Here is a 23,229-nt window from a genome sequence, read left to right on the forward strand (position 1 = left end):
CCCGTGAGTCAGCGGCGGCCGCCGCCGCCGCACACAGGAGCTGGGCGGTTCGTATAAGAGCGTCGTGGGGACATCCTCCCCCTTGTGCATGTCTCCGGCTCGCTGCTCCCCACCAGCCCGGGCTAGTGCGCGCGCTTCCCCCTCTCCCCCTGTCGGCGCCGCCTTCCCTGCAGGCGGCCGGGCAAGGTGCCGAAAACCGGGGAAGCTTCCCCTCGCCCCACCTCCGCGGAGGCTGCTAACTTGTGCGCGCAGCAGCTGGTGCACACGATGGGCACGTCCTCGCTCCGGGGGCTCTGGCTCCTGGCGGCGCTTTGCTGGCTGCTGGGCGAGCGCGGCGCTGTGCGCGGTGAGTAGCGAGCGCGGGGCGCTTTTATCCGGCGTCCCTTTTCCCTTCCCCGCCTCCCTTGGGTGCCTCGGCCCTGCAGCCGTGGGGGGAGGGAACATGCTGTTGCATTGACACCGAGCCCGTTTTCACGTGAGGCCGCTCTGCGGGGACGATGGGGCTTTAGTCCCCCCCCCCCCCCCCCCGGCGCGTGCCGGGGAATCACGCCTTCAGTCAACCCGCACGTAGGTGACGGAGCTGCCGGCTCCAGGGGGTCCCAGCGGCGGAGAGCCCGGCGCGCGAGCGCTCCCCGGCAGGCTCGTGACTCGCTGTGGGGGGCCCACGCAGGGGAAGAGGAGTGGTGGAGGAGCTGCTCTTCCTCCATAACTCGGTAGCTGAGTAACAAGCACACGGGTCTCGTCGCTCCTGAGCGTGCAGGAGCCTGGGGAAAGTCGGAGCCCTGTGGTCTAAAGACCTAGGCAGAGGACGAGTTTAGGGAGGGGATTACCCCTCCTTCTCCCCCTACGTGGGAGGGGAATGATCCCCTGTCAAACCTGGGACTGCCCCACTTGTGGTGGATCAGTTGGCCCCTATCCCTATGGCTTTATTAGCTTGCTAGCTGAACAATAGGCGTTGAGGAAATGACTTGAGTCCTGTAAGAGCCCATTACAGGATTTCACTCTATTTACAATCCCTGCAAGAAGCATGGCAAGGTTCATAGTACTCATCACCCGATAATTGGGGCCAATTATACTTGGATTCCTCCTTACTCCAGCTATAGGATGATGATTGGGTGTGGGGAAAGAGCTTGTGTAATGGGAGGCTGGGGAAGAGTGGTGTGTGCACTTATGAACTAACTAATATACCCATTCAGTATGTGGCTATCTCCCAGGTGTTGTCTGGTGGTTCCTGTACTACTCTAGTAGCTAGTGACACTGGCCCCAGCTCAGGCCAGCTGCAGTTTCTAAATTTGTGTAAATGCTTTTTTGGTTGGCATTGTGGGGGTGAACTTTGACTTTACAGTCACAAAGTCAGGCTAGGTAGGTGAGCCTCTCCTCTCAAACAACCCCAAAAAAACCCACTCTTCTGCCTATAGCTGCTAAACCTCATATGCTAGTTGTCTAAAGCAAACATTTGCAATGACACCTGAGCTATTGGTCAGCCAGCTAGATATCCAATCAAGATGCTAACAACCATCAATTTAGGGTTCTCCTGATTTGCATTTGTTTGGAAATATACTAGCTAACTTGAGGGATTTTTTTTAGGATCGGGAAACAGTGGGTTAGTTGGGGGAGAAGGCATTTCTCACTCTTATCAGAGGCCTTGCTGACACTGGCAGTAACTATCCCTTCTTTCAGAAAAGAGGCATAGTCAACACCTCCAAGCTGATCTCCTTAGTTGGTATCAGCACTTGGGACAACACTCAAGCTCTTTGCCAAAGAGAACATGAAGTAGCTAGAACTGTTCCCAGGGATAAAGGGAAGAGCACATAATATTCCCTCTACCATATACAAAGTAGAAAGAAATGGATGCTCATTACTGATCTTGAGTGGTGTAACAGTGATATCACTGTTACAAAATATGACCTTAACACAAGCACTGAGCCCCTCTGCTCACAGCAAGCTCCCAGTTGGGTGTGGAGGGGACTTGGAGGTCTCTTTCCCCTACAGAAAGAGGAGTGCCTGACCATCATAGGGGGATACTCAATATCATAACTGAGGAAGACTTCTGCTCCATGTGGGCCTCCTAAATGCTGCAGCAACAGACCCTGGGTGGGAAGCAGATTCTAGAATCTATCTTGCTTGCGCACTGTGCAGACAATAAAGGGGCTTAGCTATGTAAAACTACAACTGAAGTGCTTTAGGCTGAAACCAACTAAAGCAATTTGATAAGAACTGCCCTAAAGGGGATTACCCATTACTTTTTAAAGCCTACTTTGATAGGTACCCAATTCTGGTTCTTACTGTAATCAGGTTATTTGGACCTCATAACTGTCACATCTAAAAACACTCTTCTTCCAGAGTGGTACTTGACAGTCCTCAGGGAAGACAAACTAGATTCCTGCTTGTGCTTCCTCCACAGCATTTTGTGATATGTACTGCAAAGTGGTGTCGGCACATTCTTTTATATATGACCACTACAATATCTCGGTCTCAGATGAAATTAGCTTTGCTTTTCCAAACTCTCTGAAAAATTTAACATCTTGGTCATACAGCCCCTTAAATAGGAACAGAGGCAGCAATTTGCCCAGAACAGCTTATGCTACTGCTTTACTGTTTGTGAAACTAGTCAGACATGCGCTCTGAGAGGAGGTATAGGACTAGACATTGCCAACAGTCTAACTTGACTGATTTCTAATATGAACATGGTGCAAGTAAGTCTCACTTCCCTGTTCTGTAAGGAACAGACAAATCAACAGTAACCTCTCATTGAGCTTCCTGCTACAAGGATACAGGCTTGTGGGAATGTGGTCGATATAGACATACTGTATGAATAACCCTTAAGGGGGTGTGGTTAAAAAAAAATACTTGTGTAGCTAACGAAAGCTTGGGCACAAATTTTTAGTCTCTAAGGTGCCACAAGTACTTTTTTTTCTTTTTGCAGATAGACTAACATGGCTGCTACTCTGAAACCTTAAGGTAAAGAGGCTCATGCATCCAGATTCAGTCTGATGATCTGTAATATCTAAGTACTTAAAACACTAAAGATGCGATCTTGCCCTTTCATACCTATGTCCCAATATAATCAGCTACTTCTAGGTTACAGTTGCTAGCCAACTACTTGTAGCACTTTGCAGAACCCATTCTCAAAGAACTAGGCAAACTCTAAGCATTAGATAGCAATATCTAGTATGTAACAAATCTGGGATGGAGGAAGAAATCCAAGATAAAAGGATTGTCATACTGGGGCAGTGACAGAGCTAAGGACAAGTAGGTCTGTCTAAAGACAGAAATGCAGACACTGGTGCTTCACTTGAAGGCTCCTCGGGGGATGTAGGCCATTCCAATTCTACACCAAAATGACTAGATTGAAGTGTAGCTGGTTCAGAGCCCTAATACTAGAAGTCTCTTGGAACAAAACCATTTCCTAAAAATAATAAAGGTTAACTACTCTAACTTAGTACTACAGATTGGTAGTACTATTGCTTAAATGATGAACTTACAACTCTGAACTTAATCACTACTGCTGCAGTGATTAAACTGACATCAAGTGATTACATTTCCTCTGGAGTTATATGCTGAAACGCAGACATTATGTAGAATAATGCAGATGCCATGAGTTATTGCATCCACAACTAGGCATGCTTTCTGAATGTGGTATTTAAAACTTGCTTTTTTTTCTTGAATGATCCCATTTTGGCATGGGAATGACTGGTCCCAAAACACTATGGAACTCTCTCATGATAGATTAGAGACCTGTCACGATCTTCATCTGCCCCAAACAATAGCATGTTTGCTTCTGACTACCTTCCCTCTCCACTCAAAGTGATTAAGGCTTAAGATGATATTGAGACTCAAGACTGAAATATCAAATATGAAATCTCAAACTAAAATTAAAGATTAACACTGCAGTAGCTAGAAAGCAGCTTCATAGTTCGTATACTTCTGGCAGGAAACGAATGTCATATTATCCAGATATAACTAGTCATTCTTCACTTCTAAAACTGTCTTGCAATCTTTCTAAAACTCTTTGGGAGTGAGCATCCTTAATCTTGGAATCGCTGTCTCATGTGATCTTAGGCCAAGCCTAAGTCTTGCCAGCACAGGTATTTCACACTGCAGGAAGAAAGTCTGACATCACTAGGGCTTTTGCCTGCACAGCTTAGGTGTGGTAATAACCGCATAAGAGCCTTTGGCCAGTATAGCTGATACCAGTGCTCCCTAGCAAAACAAGCTGTCAACAAAAGTACCTCTTTTTTTTTTTTTTTTTTCCCCCTCTCTGTTAAAGGCTTGCCAGTATTGCTACACTACCATACCCAAGTGTGAATAAGGCATAAGTGCAAGGAAACTGTACATCAGGGAGACTCAAAACATCCTATGTAAACAAGCAACAGTGAAGAAACAAGATGTTCCTCAAACTAAGAATGGCCTGATCCAGGCTTAAACTTCAAGTTTTCAAAATATGGAATCTCGGTAAAGAATGATGTGCAATAGTTAAGTACTTACAATCCCTAACAAAACAAGACTGGCAGTGGACTCCACCTATGCATCTGAAAACTTGCTTTAAAGATCACATTTGACTGACCAAAGTGATAGTGTTGACTTCTAGATTTATGATGGAATAAGTCAACTGTGCCAAAACTCATAATTCCAGGCAGGGCAATCTAAAGGAATAAAAGATCCTTCATCACCCACCATTCTCATGGTGAAGAACAGACTGCATGGCTGAACTTCTGTACAACATGCAAGGCTGGAGTAGATAATCATAGCAAAAGATCTGCCTATTAAATTAGTTCAATTTAATTGGCATTTTACTACTGTAACACTCCTAGTCAAACACTAATCTAGTTTAATCTGCTTGTCAGATATTGAAACTGAAAGACAACTTTTATATAAAACTTAAAATACAATGGCTTCTTAATGTAGGCTGGCATTGTCAATACATGCTGTGCTGCCCAACATTAGAATTTCTGCAGGTGAGATTGCACTTGCCTTCACCCAGTTTGTTCTGCCAGTAGTTCTGGGACCACCTGGTGGCAAGTTGATGGCATCTAGTGTTCTGCAGTGGACTTACTGCAGACTCTAAGTCAGCAAGTTGACTGTACTCTTATGGTATAATTGAAGAGACTTGGTATGCTGGCTTGCATTTTCTACTTACTAAAGTAGATTGCAAAGAACAAATGGTGTGTTTTTTTTTTTTTGAAATAGCTAAAAATAGATGCCTTAACTTTTTTTCTTGGTATCAAGGCAACTCATCAAATGATGCAACAAACAAGGGAGAAGCAGGAGTCTTGCATCATGCTATAGTCACTCCTCTAGACCTTAAGACATAAATGTTATGCATCTAAGCACACAAGATAAACCTTGTGCTTGTACAACTGCTCAAGAGACAGCTGCTGTACTGAAGTTGATACTGATTTGATAGCCATGTCTGTATGGCATGATGTGAACCTCTGAGGAATAGGGTCATTCAGCTTCACTAGAACAAGTTGTACTGGGAAAACATAATTATGAAATGTGTACAGAAAGCTGTAGCTGATTCCAGCTTGCAAATGGAATACATGTCTGTCAGATATCCATCATAACAAATACCATAACTCTCTAAATCAAACACTTGGCAAACAATTCTAGTGCAGAAAATAAAACTGATATCTTACTGACTTCTGAAGTACTGCCTTCAAATGGATTGACATACTACAAGCTTCTAACTAAAACCAACCCAAAAATTAGGGAAACAAAAGAAATCTAAAACTGAGCTGCCCGTGTACAGACAAGGTCTGCATGAAGCACAACACTTATCCTTGAACTCTTAATGATCAAAACTTAAGAGTGCTGTAACTTAATACTAAGACCATATGTCCCCTCCCCACCCTAAGCATTGAGTATTCTTGGGGGAGAAAGACTTGCACCTATTCCTTAAGCATCAACACATGCTAAAACTGAACTTTGGTTGGAGGATTATAGTCCTTGATGCTAGGGTGCTGTCCACATAGTAAGGATGTGGTCATGTAAACTTCTAGTAACTTGCAGGGATCTAGTAAAGAAGCTCGCCTCTCAAACTGGTAACGTTATCCCTTTCACTAAAGCATCATGGGGTTGTCTATGAATTGCCACAGCTGTCAGTCTCATTGCAAGGGCAAATGTGTTGTGCTGGAAACAGTGTCTATTTCTGCCATAGAGAAGTAACATGAGATACTGGCATGGAGAACATAACTGCATGTGACCAGTCCTTCTTGAAGCTTCCTAGGCTTAGTGGATTTCAACCCACTGAATTAGACTATACCAAACAGTCTGCTTAATAAATAAACTCTTGTATAGTTCAGTGAGACTCTCTTGCATCTGAGGCAGAGAGCAGGCAATCTTTCCCACACGCTAACTAATTTTTCTTATGAGTAAAAAAGGCACCTGAAAACTCTTTCATCTGAGTAAAACACACAGGCTCTACTATCTCTACACAGGATCTTGTATCTAAAACATCCCTGAAACAAGTATTGTCTTGCAAACTGCAAGACAATGACTGCAGTCTTCTAGCATCTGCACCATTCTAAGTCTCTGGCTTTTTGGCAACTCAGTTGATACTATCAGCAAACTTTGCCACTAAATTCCTGATTCAAATGTGGTGTCAATAACCTTGCCTTGTAACACTTCACTGGCCTGAAATGACTGCAGCAACGGACACAAATGTTGATGCACTATTAGTGATCAAAGTCAGTGGCTCTCAAACTTTTCAGTCTAGTGTATGCAAGACAAAGTTTACCTCCCTTAAGCTACTTGCTTACAAAATCAGACTTGATACAAAAGTGTCACAGCACACTATTACTGACAAATTGCTTTTTACTATTTAGTTATAAAATCAACTGGAATATGAATATCTAAATGAGTTGATGTGCCCCTGGGGGTACTCAGGTCTTCTGGGGGTATATATACCCTTGGTTGAGAACCACTGATCTAAGCATTCTTATTGACATCTGCAGCCTCTGTGAAACAAGGGATTCTGTTCTTGTCCCACTGTCCTGATCAAAAGCTTCCAGTGCTAACCCATCACTAAATGTAGCAATAGTAGCTTGACTAAACTGACTTTCTCAATCCCAGGTGCAAGAGCAAAATGTGAAGAATCTCAATTCCAGTGCAGTAATGGACGCTGTATAACTCTGTTATGGAAGTGTGATGGAGATGAAGACTGTTCTGATGGCAGTGATGAGAGCTCCTGTGGTAAGCCCTTGTGCAAGTGCAAAGTGTTCCTTAAGTAAGCACCCCATTGGTGGGACATAACAACAAAGCATAGCTTCGGAGGAGTTCCACTAATATATCTGGCTAGTGGTGAGTGAGCCAGGCAGAGGGAGGCAGTAGAGTCAACAGGTTCAAACCAAGGTTTTATAGCATTAGATTTTGATATCCTATCTCAGTCTTGTTCAAGAATTGTGTATTCTCACACAGGTGTAGCTTTAAGCTTGCATTCAGGCTTCTGCAGGACTGAGTCCAGGCAGCTATAGTGCCCTTCTAGCTGAACTTCAAAGCAACCTGTTCTGTCTAGTCAAAGTTAATTGACCCCTCCCATGGCTATAAAGACATACTTAAGATGTGGTCAAATTTGACACTAAAGCTGTCTCTGAGATGACTAAAATTGAACTACCTGCCTAGATGGCTGGACAGCTAAAATATCAACACCCAAAGTAGCCTCATGAGGTACCCAATGAAGTATGTTTAGGGGTGCCCCTCTTTCCAAATATGCTCTGTCTGCAGTAGTGTTGCATAGCTCTTGCTTTGTCCAGGACAAAGCAACTGGAGAAAAGGGTTGTAAAAGGAAACTGACAAGAACTACTCAGCTTCCTTCTGTCCTGAGCTCCTTACAGTTGCTGCCTGTGCAATCCTAGACCATTAGCTCACCCATGGAGCTGAAAAGGGGGAAAACTAGCTAGAATGCTGTGTTCCTTGCTTTCTCCTGCAGTGTCCCTCTGAACTAGCTACATAGTTCTACTTAAAACCAGTTTACCACTGCAGTGCAACTCTGCCTTCAAGAACCTGTTAAACCCAACTCTGAGTTATCTTCTAAAATAATAAATAGCAGATTAATATTATTCAATGAAATAATCATTATGGATTACAGCCTCCATTTCCTTCCCCTAGCAAATCAGGTAGTATTAAATTCCCCTGGTATCCAATTTCCACCATATCTAATCATATGTTGGCTAATTACTAAATACAATACTTGCATTTGTTACAGGGCTGAATTGAATTTCCTGTGCAAAAGAGGCACACGCTAATCTATTGCAGATTTACTCTTCAAATGCAAGAGTTGACAGCTTAAGTTTCAGTCAGAGCACCACATTAGGTGAAATTTCATCTACCAGCAAACATGTAACCTACAGTAGCTGTTGCTACATCTACTATTTTTCAGCAAACATCTTGGTCAGATTATTCTTAATGTCAATAGTACCATATCTCTCACTTGAAACAAATATGAATGACAGATTGCAACTCCCTTCACCTTCCCCATAACTTGAAATGAGACCTGATATTCAAAGGAAACATCTTCACTAACAAACTAGACTTCTCTTGCAGAGCTGAGGCTGTCCTCTTAAAAAGCAAAAAGTTGAAGTGCAAAAAAGACCAAAAGAGCTTTTCCTTTGCAAGTGCTTGCTTGGCTGGCAAGTGACATTTGTATACCACTTTAAACTGTAATTCAGAGGTGAAAACTACTCCAGTTAGACTTCATTGAAGTCCCTCTTGTGTGCCATTTAGAATTCTTGCCTGTTAATATCTCAACCTAATCTAGACTCTAAAATTTGGACTTAAATCTAAGATGTCCACTGATCAACTCAACACTTATGAATTGTTGGCCACAAATATTGGCAAGATTGTATATGTGAATTATCTTACAAATGCAAGGCATCTGCTTGTACCCAAGCTTACTTTAATAGCTTGGACTCTTTGAAAAGACCACTTGCTTTGCATCCAACATACTCCAACTACTAGTGCTTTATAAAGCAGCTTTGCAGGGAGGAGTGAAGATAATGCTCAGTGGCAACTTTTTTGAAAGATGTAAAAGCCATAATATCTCACTGCTTATAGCTGAAAGTCCACTCCATGACACAGGAGATAAGTATCCTAAACATCCATTAGGCTTGCAGTAAAAAACATTTTTTGCATGTAAAGACTAAGGTTCTCAATGATCCTAGGAGATTAGCTGTTAAAATATAATTGTACTTCTTGCAAGATCTAGTTCCCAGTTAAACATACTGGGACTCTTTCTTTGCAGTAAGAAAAGGAGTATTTGTGGCACCTTGGAGACTAACATTTATTTGAGCATAAGCTTTCGTGAGCTACAGCTCACTTCATCGGATGCAAGCTCACGAAAGCTTATGCTCAAATTTGTTAGTCTCCAAGGTGCCACAAATACTTTCTTTTTGCAAATACAGACTAACACAGCTGCTACTCTGAAACCTTTCTTTGCAGTGAAGAAGACCTGCACTGAATCTGACTTTGTGTGCAACAGTGGTCAGTGTGTCCCTAACAGGTGGCAGTGTGATGGGGACCCAGACTGTGAAGATGGATCTGATGAAAGCCCTGAACTGTGTCGTAAGTGAGCCTATCATTGTGCTGACAATCAAATTAAAATAATCTGAGCAGGAAACTGAAATCTCTCAACCAAAAACTGTCAATCTTGTAGCATGTTGTCATAACTCCTAGGTTTAAAACTGCTTATAATCTAATCGGTTGCATAGACCTGCTACTTGAGCTCTTCCTCCAAGTTACCCTTGACTTCAGGCTACTACAGTATTGTCAGTCTCTCTGCAAGCCCCTTCAAAGAATTAGTCTTCAGTGTTAGATATCTCATCAGGAACAGGGGAAAAACTTCAGTGTCTGATCAATATATCTGCATAAAGCCCCCATTACCTCTCTGTAATCCTAGCCAGACCTATGGGCTATTAAGGCTGCTCAAGATTCCCTTTTATGTGGAAATATAACGGGGATACCTGTAATGGAATGTCTGAAAGATGTTTGAGCATGTCCTGGAATTGCCTTGTCCTCCTGCCCTTGATGCAGTCTGTAGACTCTAATTTCATTATGGGAACCAGAGTAGAGAACCTTGACTCAGTTTCTAGCCCTCTTGATTGTGAATACAGCACTCTAAAGGGTACCATGTGGTCCTGGCTGCACCTGAAAGACAGTTCATGCTCCCATTGCTACAGTATTAATGATGGGAAAGTCTGAGGGGAAAAATTTCACACTTAACTGCCTTCTTAACTAACTTAACCCTACCCTCTATCACTCCTCCCCTGAGAATGAAACAGTAACTCTAAAATAACTACATGTACCATGCAGATAGACATCAGAAATACCTTATGAATTATACTGAACCTCTAATTCCATAGCCTAGATAAAACAGTTCTTCCTCTCCTAGAAAGACCTGAAGCCCTTTTCAGAATTACCATTTCTAATGGTCAAAGTATTGGAACAGACTACTGTCGTCATTGTCCATGACAAGTAAAATGTAGTCCACTTACTGCAGCTTTACACTTTCACAGAAAAGCAATATCTGGATTTAAATACTTGTCTGAATCCTAAACTGCTTTCAGTAGAATCTTTAAAACCTAAACTCTAGACCTCCTAAGGAGCTCTTGAAACTGACCTCTCTCCCCAATCCACTTCTCAATAGACATGAGAACATGCCGGGTAAATGAAATCAGCTGTGGTCCTCGATCAACTCAGTGTATCCCTCTGTCCTGGAAATGTGATGGTGAAAATGACTGTGACAGTGGTGAAGATGAAGAGAATTGTGGTAAGGGAAGAAACAAATGGTAGCCTGTGTAGCTTTTTTTTTTTTCCCAAATGTACTTGGCCTGAAGATGAACTAGCTGTGTAGAATAGCCAACTGGTGCTCTTAGAACTAGAACTTCTGGAAAGTTTCTGATAATAATCACATCATACAATCAAACTCTTCTCTTCTCAGTCCTGTTCAGTTGAACTAGCTATAAGTGATTTTTAAAACTTGTTCTGTTTATATGGTCAGTACTACACTTGTAAGTGCTACTATGGGTCTAATATCAGACTAATTTAAAAGGCTTAAAATAAGTGCCTCTAAATAACACCACCTCCTAACGTCAAATCTGAATTATAGTTTGAGTAACTACCAGGCGCTCTCTGCAGTGGCTAAGTCATAACCTATTCTCTCTCCAAATGCATACACTCCAAGCAATGGAATGAATTAGCAATGATTGCTTCAAGAGTTCTCAAGACTCAAAGCAAAAAACTTCTTGGGCTATCCTAACTATTATACAGTTAGTTGGAGAGCAAAACTAAATGTCATTTGCTTAGTGGTGAGCCACTCAGTACTGTAATACTCATGTGGCAGTCCCCTGTCATTTGGACTTCATAAAGCTGCTGTTCTATAAAGCCTCTTAGCAGATGGCTTTAGTGGCTACACTAACAAATTCCCCACCTAAACATGTACTAAAAGGGCTCTATTCCTAGATTTAGACAGCAGCTTATTTTCTTAACATAGATGTTACCAAAGATAATACTAAAATCTAGCTTTCCCTTAGACTGCACTTTCAAAGGAAGTGTGCTGAGCAGAACTTCCTCCTGCTCTCTTCCCCACTGCCCTCCAGTCACATGTCATGCTGGCATCACTGAATGCCTCTTCAACCCAACAAAATGCACAGAGGATCTGCAAGTGCCAGAGGCTCACATTCTAAAAACGAAAGTTCTGACTTGATACTGTAAGTGTCTACTCTGAAGCTGGGCATAGTGTCTAAATCTTAAAGGCTTATACAGGTAGATTAATAGAATACCTAAATATGGGACACAAACCTAACAGAAGACTAATAGTCTTAATGACTGCAGTGGCTGACTAGAATTTCTGAAGTGTATACTTAAGTGACCTTCACCACTACCCCTTTGTAGAATAATTTGAGTTCGGTCAATGAAGTTAAGACCCTGCTGTAGATGGTGCAGACATAGTTCTAAAATCCTGACACTAATTGAACTCCCTCTCTATTACCAGGCAATGTAACTTGTAGCCCAGCAGAGTTCACTTGCTCCAGCAGGCAATGCATCTCCAAAAACTTTGTCTGTAATGGCCAAGATGACTGCAGTGATGGTAGTGATGAACTGGACTGCACACCACCTACTTGTGGAGCACATGAATTTCAATGTAAAAGTTCTAGCTGTATCCCCATTAGCTGGGTATGTGATGATGATGCAGATTGTTCAGACCAGTCAGATGAATCTCTAGAGCAATGTGGCCGCCAGCCTACACATCCTGTGAAGTGTTCTCCTAGTGAAGTACAATGTGGCTCAGGAGAATGTATTCACAAGAAGTGGCGGTGTGATGGAGACTCAGACTGCAAGGATGGAAGTGATGAAACAAACTGCCGTAAGTAACTGTTGTACGGTCCCTGTTAAAAGGATTCCAATTCCAACTCATTACCTCTTCACTAGTTCAGTCACTGGCTCTCCCAAAAAATGTTAAGGCTTTGATTACTTCTATAACTTAGTCTCCAAGACCTTCAGGATTCTAACTCTGCAGCACTTCTTTCTTCAGCTTCCCGGACTTGTAGACCAGACCAGTTCAAATGTGAAGATGGGAATTGTATCCACGGTAGCAGGCAATGCAATGGTGTAAGAGACTGTCTAGATGGAACTGATGAAGTCAACTGTAAAAATGGTAAATACAGAACTAAATGATGACGAAACTCTTGTTATAACAGGGCTTTCTAGGTTTTTTTTTAAATCTAATGGCCCTTTCCCTCCCATTATCTTGACAGTCGATCAGTGCTCTGGATCTGGCAAATTCAAGTGCCGAAGTGGGGAATGCATAGACATCAGCAAAGTGTGTAATCAGCAGCGGGACTGCCAGGACTGGAGTGACGAACCCCTCAAGGAATGCAGTAAGTGAGCCATCTACTTGGAATGTCACTCACAGGCTTGAGATTAACTGAGTCTTGTCTGCAAGAATCTGAGTGCAAGTGCCTTTAGTAAGTAACTCTCCATGGTTGGGAGACTCTAGTTAGACTAAAAGATCTTACTTCTATTTAGAACTGAACAGTGACTTGCCTGCATCTTCTAACATAACTGAATTGACTAGTGTGCTGCTTTATGCTTAGTCATGAACCAGACTGCAGATAACTGTAAAACATAGTACAGAAACTGTAGCTCCAAATAGCACTGAGCTTCTCTGAGCTGAAATCTGCAGTTGGCTCACTTGATGTACTTGTTGACGTGTAGCTAGTTCTGCATGAGCACCAACATGCCCACAAGACTCTTAACAAGTGTCTGCAAAGGGACTTGGCCATACTTGAATATCTGGTATAATCTAACTTTAGACAGGCATGGATGGCCTGAGATTTCAATTAAGTTGCCACAACTGTTTTTGGGTCTCCTCTAACTCTATTCCAGACTTGAATGAATGCCTGGTGAACAATGGTGGATGCTCTCATATCTGCAGAGACCTAGTTATTGGGTATGAATGTGACTGCCCAGCTGGGTTTGAACTGATAAACAGGAAAACATGTGGAGGCAAGTATCTGCTACCATCTTGACCCCTAAATGAGGTAGTTGTGGTGGTGTTTCAAGACTAACTTTACAGTCTGTCTTAGATATTGATGAATGCCAGAATCCTGGGATCTGCAGTCAAATCTGTATTAACTTAAAAGGAGGCTACAAATGTGAGTGTAGCCGTGGCTATCAAATGGATCTAGCTACTGGAGTGTGCAAGGCAGTAGGTAAGTACAACTAGCATACTCAATTTATCAAGAGCCCAAAAGCATTAGAAATATAAGTTTCCTCTGAAGAGGCTGACAGAGGTACACCAGAGTTACTGCACCTGGCTGGTGGTCTACAGTACATGGCCCTTTAGTGTATTTGCTATGGGGAGCCAATTAAACTCTTGCCTAACAAATTGTGTTCAGGGATTTGCTAAATCCACCTCTACTATTAAGAGCACAGAGGCTGAAGACCTCACTGCAACAAGTCACTTGTACCATCATTCTCTGTCTTTCAGACATTTAATTGAGCACAGTACTGAAGGATTAAAAAGCAATCTTGAATATTGAGGACACTGGGGGCAAAGAAAAAACAGTTGGCAGTCTTTCATGTTGAGCTATAAATTTACAGGAGAGAGGTCCCTCTAAGGACTTGGTGCTGCTAGTGTAAAAGCATAGGGGAGCCAATGGAGGCTGAAGCTTGTAAGAGCTACTAATATCTCTGCATGTGGTGGCTGTTAAACTCTTGTTCTAACACTGTACTCAAAGCTTCTAAACTTCTGGGATGACACTAGTATACTAAGTGACTTCTTTGTGTCAACTAGAACTGCAAGTAACTTCTAAATCCTTTCAGGAAAAGAACCATGTCTGATTTTCACTAATCGTCGGGACATCAGGAAGATTGGCCTGGAAAGGAAAGAATACCTCCAACTAGTAGAGCAGCTAAGAAACACTATTGCTTTAGATGCTGACATTGCTGAGCATAAACTCTTTTGGGCTGACTTCAGCCAAAAAGCAATTTTCAGGTAAACCTACCTGCTTCATCCTAAGTGTTTGTCCTAAAAACTTTAAGAGCAACAACTTCAGGAGAAGTCTTTAGCCAGTCACTTTCTGACTTAGGAGAATGCTTGTCTGCCTTGTCTTCAGCTTGACTCTCTCTAGAATTCCTAATTTCAGTAACCATAGCCTTGAAGTCAAACATCTATGCAGTGGGATACTCTTACTCAAAGCTCTGCATGTACTTCTATGGAAGTTGGAGTTGCAACCAAAGTATGAGCACAGTCTGAGGCCAACTGTTCTGACCTTTTTTGTTGAACAAAGGGCAGCAAACAACTTGGGTCTACTTTAAAAACATCTTTCAATTTTGAGGCTAGCTACTTCAAATCTTGAACACAAGATCTGTAAATATACCTCAACAGCTATTAGCTTAACTGATGCATATCGTCTAGTGTGCAGTGGTTGAAACACTAAATTTTATCCTTTTTCTCTTCCAGTGCCTCAATTGATAGTCGTGACAAGGTGGGCAAACACTTAAAAATCATAAGCAATGTACACAGTCCTGCAGCAATTGCTGTTGACTGGGTCTATAAGAACATCTACTGGACTGATTCAGCTTTAAAGAGTATCTCAGTGGCTAGCCTTGATGGTGCCAAAAGAAAGATCCTGTTTAATACAGACCTAAGAGAGCCAGCCTCCATAGCTGTGGATCCTCTCTCTGGGTGAGCATTACATTGTACTACCAACTAATGCCAAGTCCTCTTGGTACTATATACTAACCTAGATTGGTAAGCAAACTACAAAACAGTAAGCTGAAAGCTGGTCACCATTTGAAGGTGACTAGCTGAGCCATGCATACTCCAGTGTGCTCAGTCTTCTATCAAGCCATAGTATATAGATTAATTCCAGGCCTTCCTGTAGCTATAATACATAAGTTAAATAGTATAGCTAAACTGCAGATGCCTCATGACTTGTCTCTTTACAGCTATATGTATTGGTCTGACTGGGGTGAACCAGCCAAAATAGAAAAGGCAGGAATGAATGGACTTAGTAGACAGCAGCTGGTGACAACAGAGATCCAGTGGCCTAATGGAATTGCACTAGGTATTTCATGTTCTTACAAAATTAACTTCACTGTGAGCCCAAAATGCCTTTCAGAAATACTGAAGTCACTAGCTCTTTAAGAAGGAATCTCAGTTTGCAAGTCAAAATTCCCTGGAAAACTTGTGGAAGTTCACATTAACATGGTAACAATGAGAAGGCATTGAACACACTAGGACACAGCCATGGCTTCTAGGCACTATCCATTCACACTTCCAGGTCTAAAATGACCAGCTTTGGTCAGAGCATTGGCAGTCTTTTCAAATGTCCTCCCTATTAATGACAGCTTGCTTGTAGCTTGATCCATAGCAGATGCTGTCAATAAAATGCTACCCATTCACGAGGTAGCCCCAATACATGGAGTACCATTGATTTAAACACTTGTTCTAATCATAGGGCTACAATCTCCACCCAGGGAACATCAATCCAGGTGGTACTGTGGTGATGCAGCTGCCTTCTAATATGTAAATAGTACCTTTTTTTTTTTCTTCATGCAAGGAAACCTACTAGTGGAAGCCTAGTGCACATGCACTCTAGATGGCATTTTGTCAGCACTTACTAAACTGAAGTTAGGTATCCACCCCCCGGCAATATGAATGGTGAGGTTTTCCAGGTAACACATGCTTGTGATCAGATTCAATGTACTAAAATGCAACTTCTTTCCTTCTAGATCTTATAAAAAGCCGCCTTTACTGGCTTGATTCAAAGCTACATATGCTGTCCAGTGTGGATCTAAATGGCCAGGATCGTAGGATTGTGTTAAAATCTCACGAATTTCTTGCTCATCCTCTTGCTCTAACAATATTTGAGGTGAGAATAAGTCTCCAAGCATCCAGTAGGGAACTGACTGTAGGCTCCCTTTGGAGTGGCAGGGTACAGCAAGAGTCTAATAAATGGAAGACTGCAGAAAAGCAGCTGCAATGGGATTACTGTAGCTTCTCTACTGAGGCAGAGAGCTGCAAATTCAAAACTGAATATATTCCACACTTAAACTTAACTAGCCTTACAATTTCATGTTGCCTCAGCACTTATGTGAGTGAAGTACCAATGCAGTTCTGCTAGATTAGGATCAGAGTACTTGCACTCACTAAATCAGATTTACCAGGGACAACTAAACCATCCCTGGTAATGGACAAACCAAACTGGTCCCAATCATAATAGGATGCAATAACTTTATCTCCTAGGACCGTGTCTACTGGATTGATGGAGAGAATGAAGCAGTCTATGGTGCCAATAAATTTACAGGATCTGAATTGGCTACACTAGTGAACAACCTCAACGATGCTCAGGATATCATTGTGTATCACGAGCTTGTTCAACCATCAGGTAACAGATGTAAACTGTGGCAATGTTAGAGGTTCATACTATGAACCTCTGCCTTGCTGCTATTAAATCTCCCTCTAGGGGAGTGAGGTGGAAGAGCTCCAATCTGATTTGGCCAAAAAGCACACTAAACAGAACTAGCACTACAGTAGAGGTGATAGTGCAGGTGGGCTGTCCAGGGCTGCTACTTCTGTACCAAAGTCCCCTGTAAAGAGTAAAGCTGTAGATTGTGTGCTGCTGCATGGTTTGATTTCCATGGCCTAGAAACTGTCCTGTCACGTATGGACAGTCAGTATATCCTCTACCATATAACAAAACTAAACAGTTGTCTGCAAGACAAAAGCACTGGTCTGCTTTAAAATTGACTTGTGTCAACAGGCAAGAACTGGTGTGATGAGACCATGAAGAACGGTGGCTGTGAGTATCTGTGCCTGCCTGCTCCCCAGATAAATGAACACTCTCCAAAGTATGCCTGCACATGTCCTACTGGATACAACCTACAAGACGATGGCCTAAGGTGTAAAGGTATAGTGACAACACTGAAAAGTTACTGTAGAGGGGGACCTAATAAGGGACTCTTGTGCAATCAAGACTCATACAGTAATGCTCTCCCCTGACAGTGGACTTAAGGCTCCACTGTTGCTACATGATTAGCATTTGTGGAGACTTAAACTGTGGCATTCTAACAAAATGCAAGCTGTTGCAATGATTGTATTGATAGCAACTTTGTGCCTGGCTTTTGCATATTCATCACCATATACTATAAGACCTTGTGCATTCCATCAGAGTGGGGGGAGCTGACTGAGCTACTAGATAGGCAAGGTGTGGAAGGCTCTAAAAAGTTCCAGCTAACTCTGATTCTCCACACTTCCAGTCTACTGGAAGATTCCCCCTTCAAGAGTCTTCTTACTGCATATCTCACCTCACTTAAACTACTTGCTTACAAAATCAGAACTAAAAACACACATCACTGCACACTATTACTAAATTGCTTGCTTTTTTTCTTGTCTGTATAAAATTGTAGTTTGTATTGACTTCACTAGCACGCTTTATGTAGGCTATAAAACTAGGCAACTATCCAGATGAGTTGATATACCCCTGGGGGTATGCAGAGGCCTTCCAGGGAGTACATGTATTTCTGGTTGAGAACTACTAGCCTAACTCCTCTAATCAAATGTTAATGGATATAGACTTTGGGGGGAGGTCCAAGCATTTTTAACTGGAGGATTCATTTATGCTTCAGACAACAGCAGGTAAGTGATAAAGTTGAATAGGTTCCTACTCTGTTAGGAGTTAACAATCTCCTGCCCAGTTAGTGTAACTCATTGAGTGGCCCTCAGACTGCAGTTACATGGCAGGCAAAGCTCTTGTACAGTAATACAATTCCTGTAGGCACTCCTTAAATGGCCAGAGGAACTTGAACTATTTCAAGCACACTGTATACATGGCTACTTAGTGTGACAGTCTACTAGAGTTCATGATGTTCAGCACTCCAAAAACTCATCCCTGTATGTGACTCTTGATTTTCAGCAGTAATCACCTGAGGAGTGAGCAAAACCTCTAAATGGCCTGTCATACACAGTGGCTACCTAGCTTACATTTTACAGCTTTGGATAACTACCAGCAGGCCCCAACAAAACTTTAACTTGTTGCACTACTTAGTGCAACACCAGAAATCTGGTTGACTTGTTTCAAAGCTTTCTTATCTGTAAAAATTGATGGATCCTAAAAATCTAGGAGTATTAAACTTCTGCTGCAAGCTATTGGCTTCTAAAATTGTCCAATCATACTTTGCAAAGCATCAGATTGGAGTGCCAAAAAAACCTAGCAGCTGAGACCAACTTCCTAGCAGAGTAAACCTATCAAATCCTCAGTAAAGATCTTGTCTAGTAAAATCTAAAAACTGCATGACCATTCTACCATCTGCTAAGCACTCACAACCACTACTTAATAGCAAGCTATTTCAGAACTTCAGGATTAACTGGGTTCTTGATTTATAACCAGTTTCAGGTACTGGAACTACTGTGGCTTACATTGAGACAAAAGATACCAGCACAACAGAAAAACCACCAACTGTTGGACCAGTTCCTGGAGGTATTGGTCCCAATAACTCACTTTCAATCATGCATTACAAATAATGACCGAGCAGGTACACAAACTGGTCTCGGACAACTAGCACAAACATGCTAAACCTGTGCATGCAATCAGGAAACATGTTGTTCAGCCTTCACCCTCAGAAATGGCAAGTGAGACTGTGAAAGCTAGTTCTAGCATGTGTCCTCTTGTGATAGCCCAGCATCTCATGTTGGACATGCAAGTTACCAGTGAGACATTTTTCCTAGGAAATGTAAACTATGCAGCTGCAGAAAGTGGAAGAGTACTTAGTGGGCTACATGCTCTAGAACAGTGCTTCTCAAGCTATCTGATGTGGGGGACTAACAATCTTTTTCCAATGTGGGCACAGACTGGCAGCTGATGGCTCACAGACCAGCACCAGTCCACAGACCACCACTTTGAGTAGTATTGCTCTAGAATGCATTCTTTACTTCTCACTCACTTAAAATAAGGAGTATAGAAGAGGTGACTGTTAGCTATGGTCTGAGGAAGCTGCTAGCCTTGGACTAAAGTCTGCCAACCTAACAGTAAGTAAATAATACATGAGATTGTATTTATTCCTTTTCTAGGACATAATTTCAGCAGTGCAGTATCAGAAGTCAGTTCTTCCAAAGGAACTTCAGCTGCCTGGGCTATTCTTCCTCTGGGTAAGTATACTTGGGTGCAGTCCTTTTGAGACTTTGAGTAGCTCAGGACAACTCAAGGTCATTCCAAGGGATTGACCGGGGGGACATAACATTCTGTCAATGCTAGGGGCACTGTCAGTTTTAGGAGTTTCAAAACTAGGCACTAAGCCCATCTAAAATTACTCGCTGTTCCTGACATCCCATACAAAAGGGAAACATGCACTTGTAAAGCTCTAGTCATTAAAGTCTTGAGCATTATCACTTAATCTGCTGCTATCCTATTCCACCAGTCCTAAAACAGTCATCATTGCATGGTCACGTGTCTTATTGTAGGGTGGGGATGCAACTAGAACAAATATAGCAACACAAGCCTGTTCTAAAAATTCAGTTGAGGAAAACTAGCTTCTGGCTGGCAGTGGCTTGCACCCATAGACAGAACTAAAACTTTACTACCACAGGACTTGTTTGGCTTAGCTCACTAGAAATCATTCTAGCTGAATGTCAGACAACTAATTTGTCTCCTTTATTGCAGTATTACTGGCACTGGCAGCAGCAGCAGGTGGCTACTTCATGTGGCGTAACTGGCAACACAAGAATATGAAAAGCATGAATTTTGACAATCCTGTCTACTTGAAAACCACTGAAGAAGACCTCACTATTGATATTGGGAGACACAGCAGTTCAGTAGGACACACTTACCCTGCAGTAAGTACAGATATGTGGTTTCTAAATGTGTCAGAATAGCAGCTGGAGATCATGCTCTTTGTAGTCTCAAGTTGCCAAAAGATTGACTTGGTTCACTCCTGACAAACTTGACCAACCTTCTATAACACAGTTGGAAGGCATGATCTCTACTTGAGACCTGACAGTCTTCTTCCTATACTTCAGTAGGAGACCAAAGGAAGACCCCATAGTTTTTTTGCCTTTTCAGGCCAATGATTTGGCTAATGCCACAGCAGTTATGATATGCCACTTTTTAGGCAGTTGAGACCAGGATTGCCAGCATGGCCAGGCAGCATGTAGAATTCCTGGGAGATACTTGGTACATAGAGCTGTAAGGCATTGGGCTTGCTATCAAATGAGCCTTGAAAAATCCAAGACTGCAGCAGGGATGTTTGCCATACATTTGAATGGCTTACCAACAAGTTAGTTACTATAAGCAGGGGTCCCTCTACAATGTCCCTCTTATCAGTATTAATTGGCAGGTGAAGTGAGGCCAGTGCCCTCCATATTTTGGGAGGGTAGGTGATTCTAGCATGTCTAGTGGTTCTAGCAACAAGCAGAGCTGCAAGCCTGGATTCATCGCTTCAGCTACCAAAAATACACTCAACACTAGACTTAAAGCTATCTATAACTAAAGTGCAACATGCTTTAGATGTCAGACTTAAAGCAATGTTTTATGTTAATGTATTGTAGCTCTAGCTTGCAAAGATACAAATTGTGTAAGATTTAATTTTAGGTTTGTCTTTGGAAAAAGGCAAGTCTCTAGACAGGACAGATCTCACAAATGTGAGCAGACTGTTTTGCACAGTATGACTGACAAGACTTTTCTTGCAACCCAAGATTTGCTTTTAACACACATTTGCTCCTTCCATACAGATCTCTGTTGTAAGCACAGATGACGATCTAGCTTGAATAGCCTAGTTGGCAATCTACTTGTGTTCTACACTCTTGGACGGTAACAGGCAAGTAGCTGAAGTGTCTTCCAAGATGGAAGAATGAAGAAACCTTCTGAATGTGTGGAGCAAGCTTGTGTAAATATCTTATACAAATTACCAGAACTCTGTAAATATCTGTCCACAAATCTGCTTTTGATGGTTACTGTTTATCTGTAACTCTTGAATTTGTCAGTACTACCACTGACCAACTATTTAAAGCACTTTCCATAGAAAGCCATATTCCAGGAACAACTTGTGCTGTAGTGTACCACCTGTACATATTTGTATAGGCCACTTGTAAATATTCCTGAACAATCACTATTAAGCACTTTGAAATATTTCAGATGTAAACTATTGTAAACTTTTTTCAATGGTTGGGTCAATGGCAATAGGAGAAAACGGGTTATGCAGATAAATTGCCAAAAATTTGTAAACATAAGCAATTTTGTATGTGAATTGTGAATCTTTCCTGCCTGTGCCACCTTAGGGCTGTACAGAGGATGAATGCTGTTTATCAAAAACTACTGTAAAGTTTAAACGCTAAAATTAAAACACAGTGACTCATCATATTCAGTGAACCTTATTATACACACTGGAATTTAAAGCAGTATCTTTGGTCTCAGCTAGGTAAGTCACTTAGATCTTGGCCCCTTTCTTGTGAGCTTAGTGTGTGGGGCCTTTTTTGGGCCCAAGGGCCATATCAGAGTGCAGAACTGTAGGGAAGGCTGTGCCTCCCCAACCAGCCTGGCCACTGCCCCCCATAACCTCTAACAGCCCTCCTACTTAGGACCTCCTGCCCCCTTATCATGCAGCTCAGAGCAGCAGGAGCTCACAGCCCTGCCAGAGCTGGTGTGGCTGTGGGGGCAGGTGGACAGCAGGGGGCTCAAGGGCTAGGCAGGACAGTCCTGCAGGCCATAGTTTGCCCACTTCTGGCCTAAAGCAAGAAGAAATCTTTCTACCCTAAAACTCAAATTGGAAAAGTTAGTCTAAAAATATACTGGAAAATTATCTGTTTTGGCAGTATCCCAAACAGCTAAGGCACCTGCCAGATCTCTGCAATTTATGCACTCTACTAATGCTGCAATGTAAGCAATAGATCAAAAGGGTACAGTTAAGATGGAGTTGCTAACTGTAGAACTGACTTCTGGGGAAGTCAAATCTAGTTACCTTAAATCCATCACATTGAGGGCTTTCATTTCTTTTTTTTAGCATTGCTGATGGCACCATAACTCTATGCTATCTAAGTTCTTGGCATGCAGCAAACTTGGCTTATAGCAGTTAGTGCAGGGGTAGGCAATTTTCACAGGGGGCTACTCCATGAATTTGGTAAGTCATCACAGGCTGTCCATCCTTGCCATATATTAATGGAGGGGGTAGAGGCTCTGGGAGGGAGTTTAGGTGCAGGAGGGGTTCTGACCTGGAGCAGGGGGTTGGGGTGCAGGAGGAAGTATGGGGTGTAGGCTCTGGCCAGGAGGCATTTACCACAGGCAGATGGTAGCACAGTGGGCTGCTCAGGGAGGCTGCCTGCTGTGGCCTCATGCCACTCCCAGAAGGAGCCAGCTGCTGGCATTGGCATATATCTGCACCCCCCCTTGGTGGGAGGGGGGGCAGTGGGTCTCTGTGCACTGCCAATGTCTGCAGGCACCATCCCCACAGCTCCTATTGGCCAGTTTCCAGTCAATGGGAGCTGCAAGGATGGTGCTGGGGGTAGCATACTGAGACCTGCTTTCCTTCTCGTCTTCCACTCACTCTATATATGCCAGGAGCAGGATAGAGCCATGGCAGGCAGCCTGACTGAGCATCCCGCTTTGCCCCAGGACTTCTAGTGTCCCAGCAATTTATAAGGGGGCAGCCAAGGAGCCTGGCAGGCCACATGTTGCTCACCCCTGCATTCATGTGTTTCATATTGCACTCCATGGCTTTTTCCCTACAACTCAAGAC

General features: G+C 42.6%; 1 protein-coding gene across 2 annotated transcripts; it reads left to right on the forward strand.

Annotated features, from left to right (window-relative positions):
• The first annotated feature begins 85 nt into the window (after positions 1 to 85).
• On the forward strand, positions 86 to 21,855 carry VLDLR (very low density lipoprotein receptor). Of its 2 annotated transcripts, XM_038401493.2 has the most exons (19): positions 86 to 346; positions 7,075 to 7,194; positions 9,439 to 9,561; positions 10,643 to 10,765; positions 11,990 to 12,361; positions 12,530 to 12,652; positions 12,753 to 12,875; positions 13,384 to 13,503; positions 13,584 to 13,709; positions 14,323 to 14,494; positions 14,963 to 15,187; positions 15,451 to 15,569; positions 16,237 to 16,376; positions 16,751 to 16,892; positions 17,268 to 17,414; positions 18,894 to 18,983; positions 19,574 to 19,651; positions 20,163 to 20,335; positions 21,230 to 21,855. In XM_038401493.2, the coding sequence occupies exons 1-19, from the start codon at positions 268 to 270 to the stop codon at positions 21,263 to 21,265; spliced, it is 2,631 nt and encodes an 876-aa protein (XP_038257421.1). In that variant the 5' UTR covers positions 86 to 267; the 3' UTR covers positions 21,266 to 21,855. The 2 variants fall into 2 exon arrangements, with proteins under 2 accessions (XP_038257421.1, XP_038257422.1); XM_038401494.2 differs by lacking the exon at positions 18,894 to 18,983.
• Positions 21,856 to 23,229: the final 1,374 nt, after the last annotated feature.

The sequence above is a fragment of the Dermochelys coriacea genome, chromosome 5, assembly GCF_009764565.3.
Source record: "Dermochelys coriacea isolate rDerCor1 chromosome 5, rDerCor1.pri.v4, whole genome shotgun sequence".
Lineage (NCBI taxonomy): Eukaryota > Metazoa > Chordata > Testudines > Dermochelyidae > Dermochelys > Dermochelys coriacea.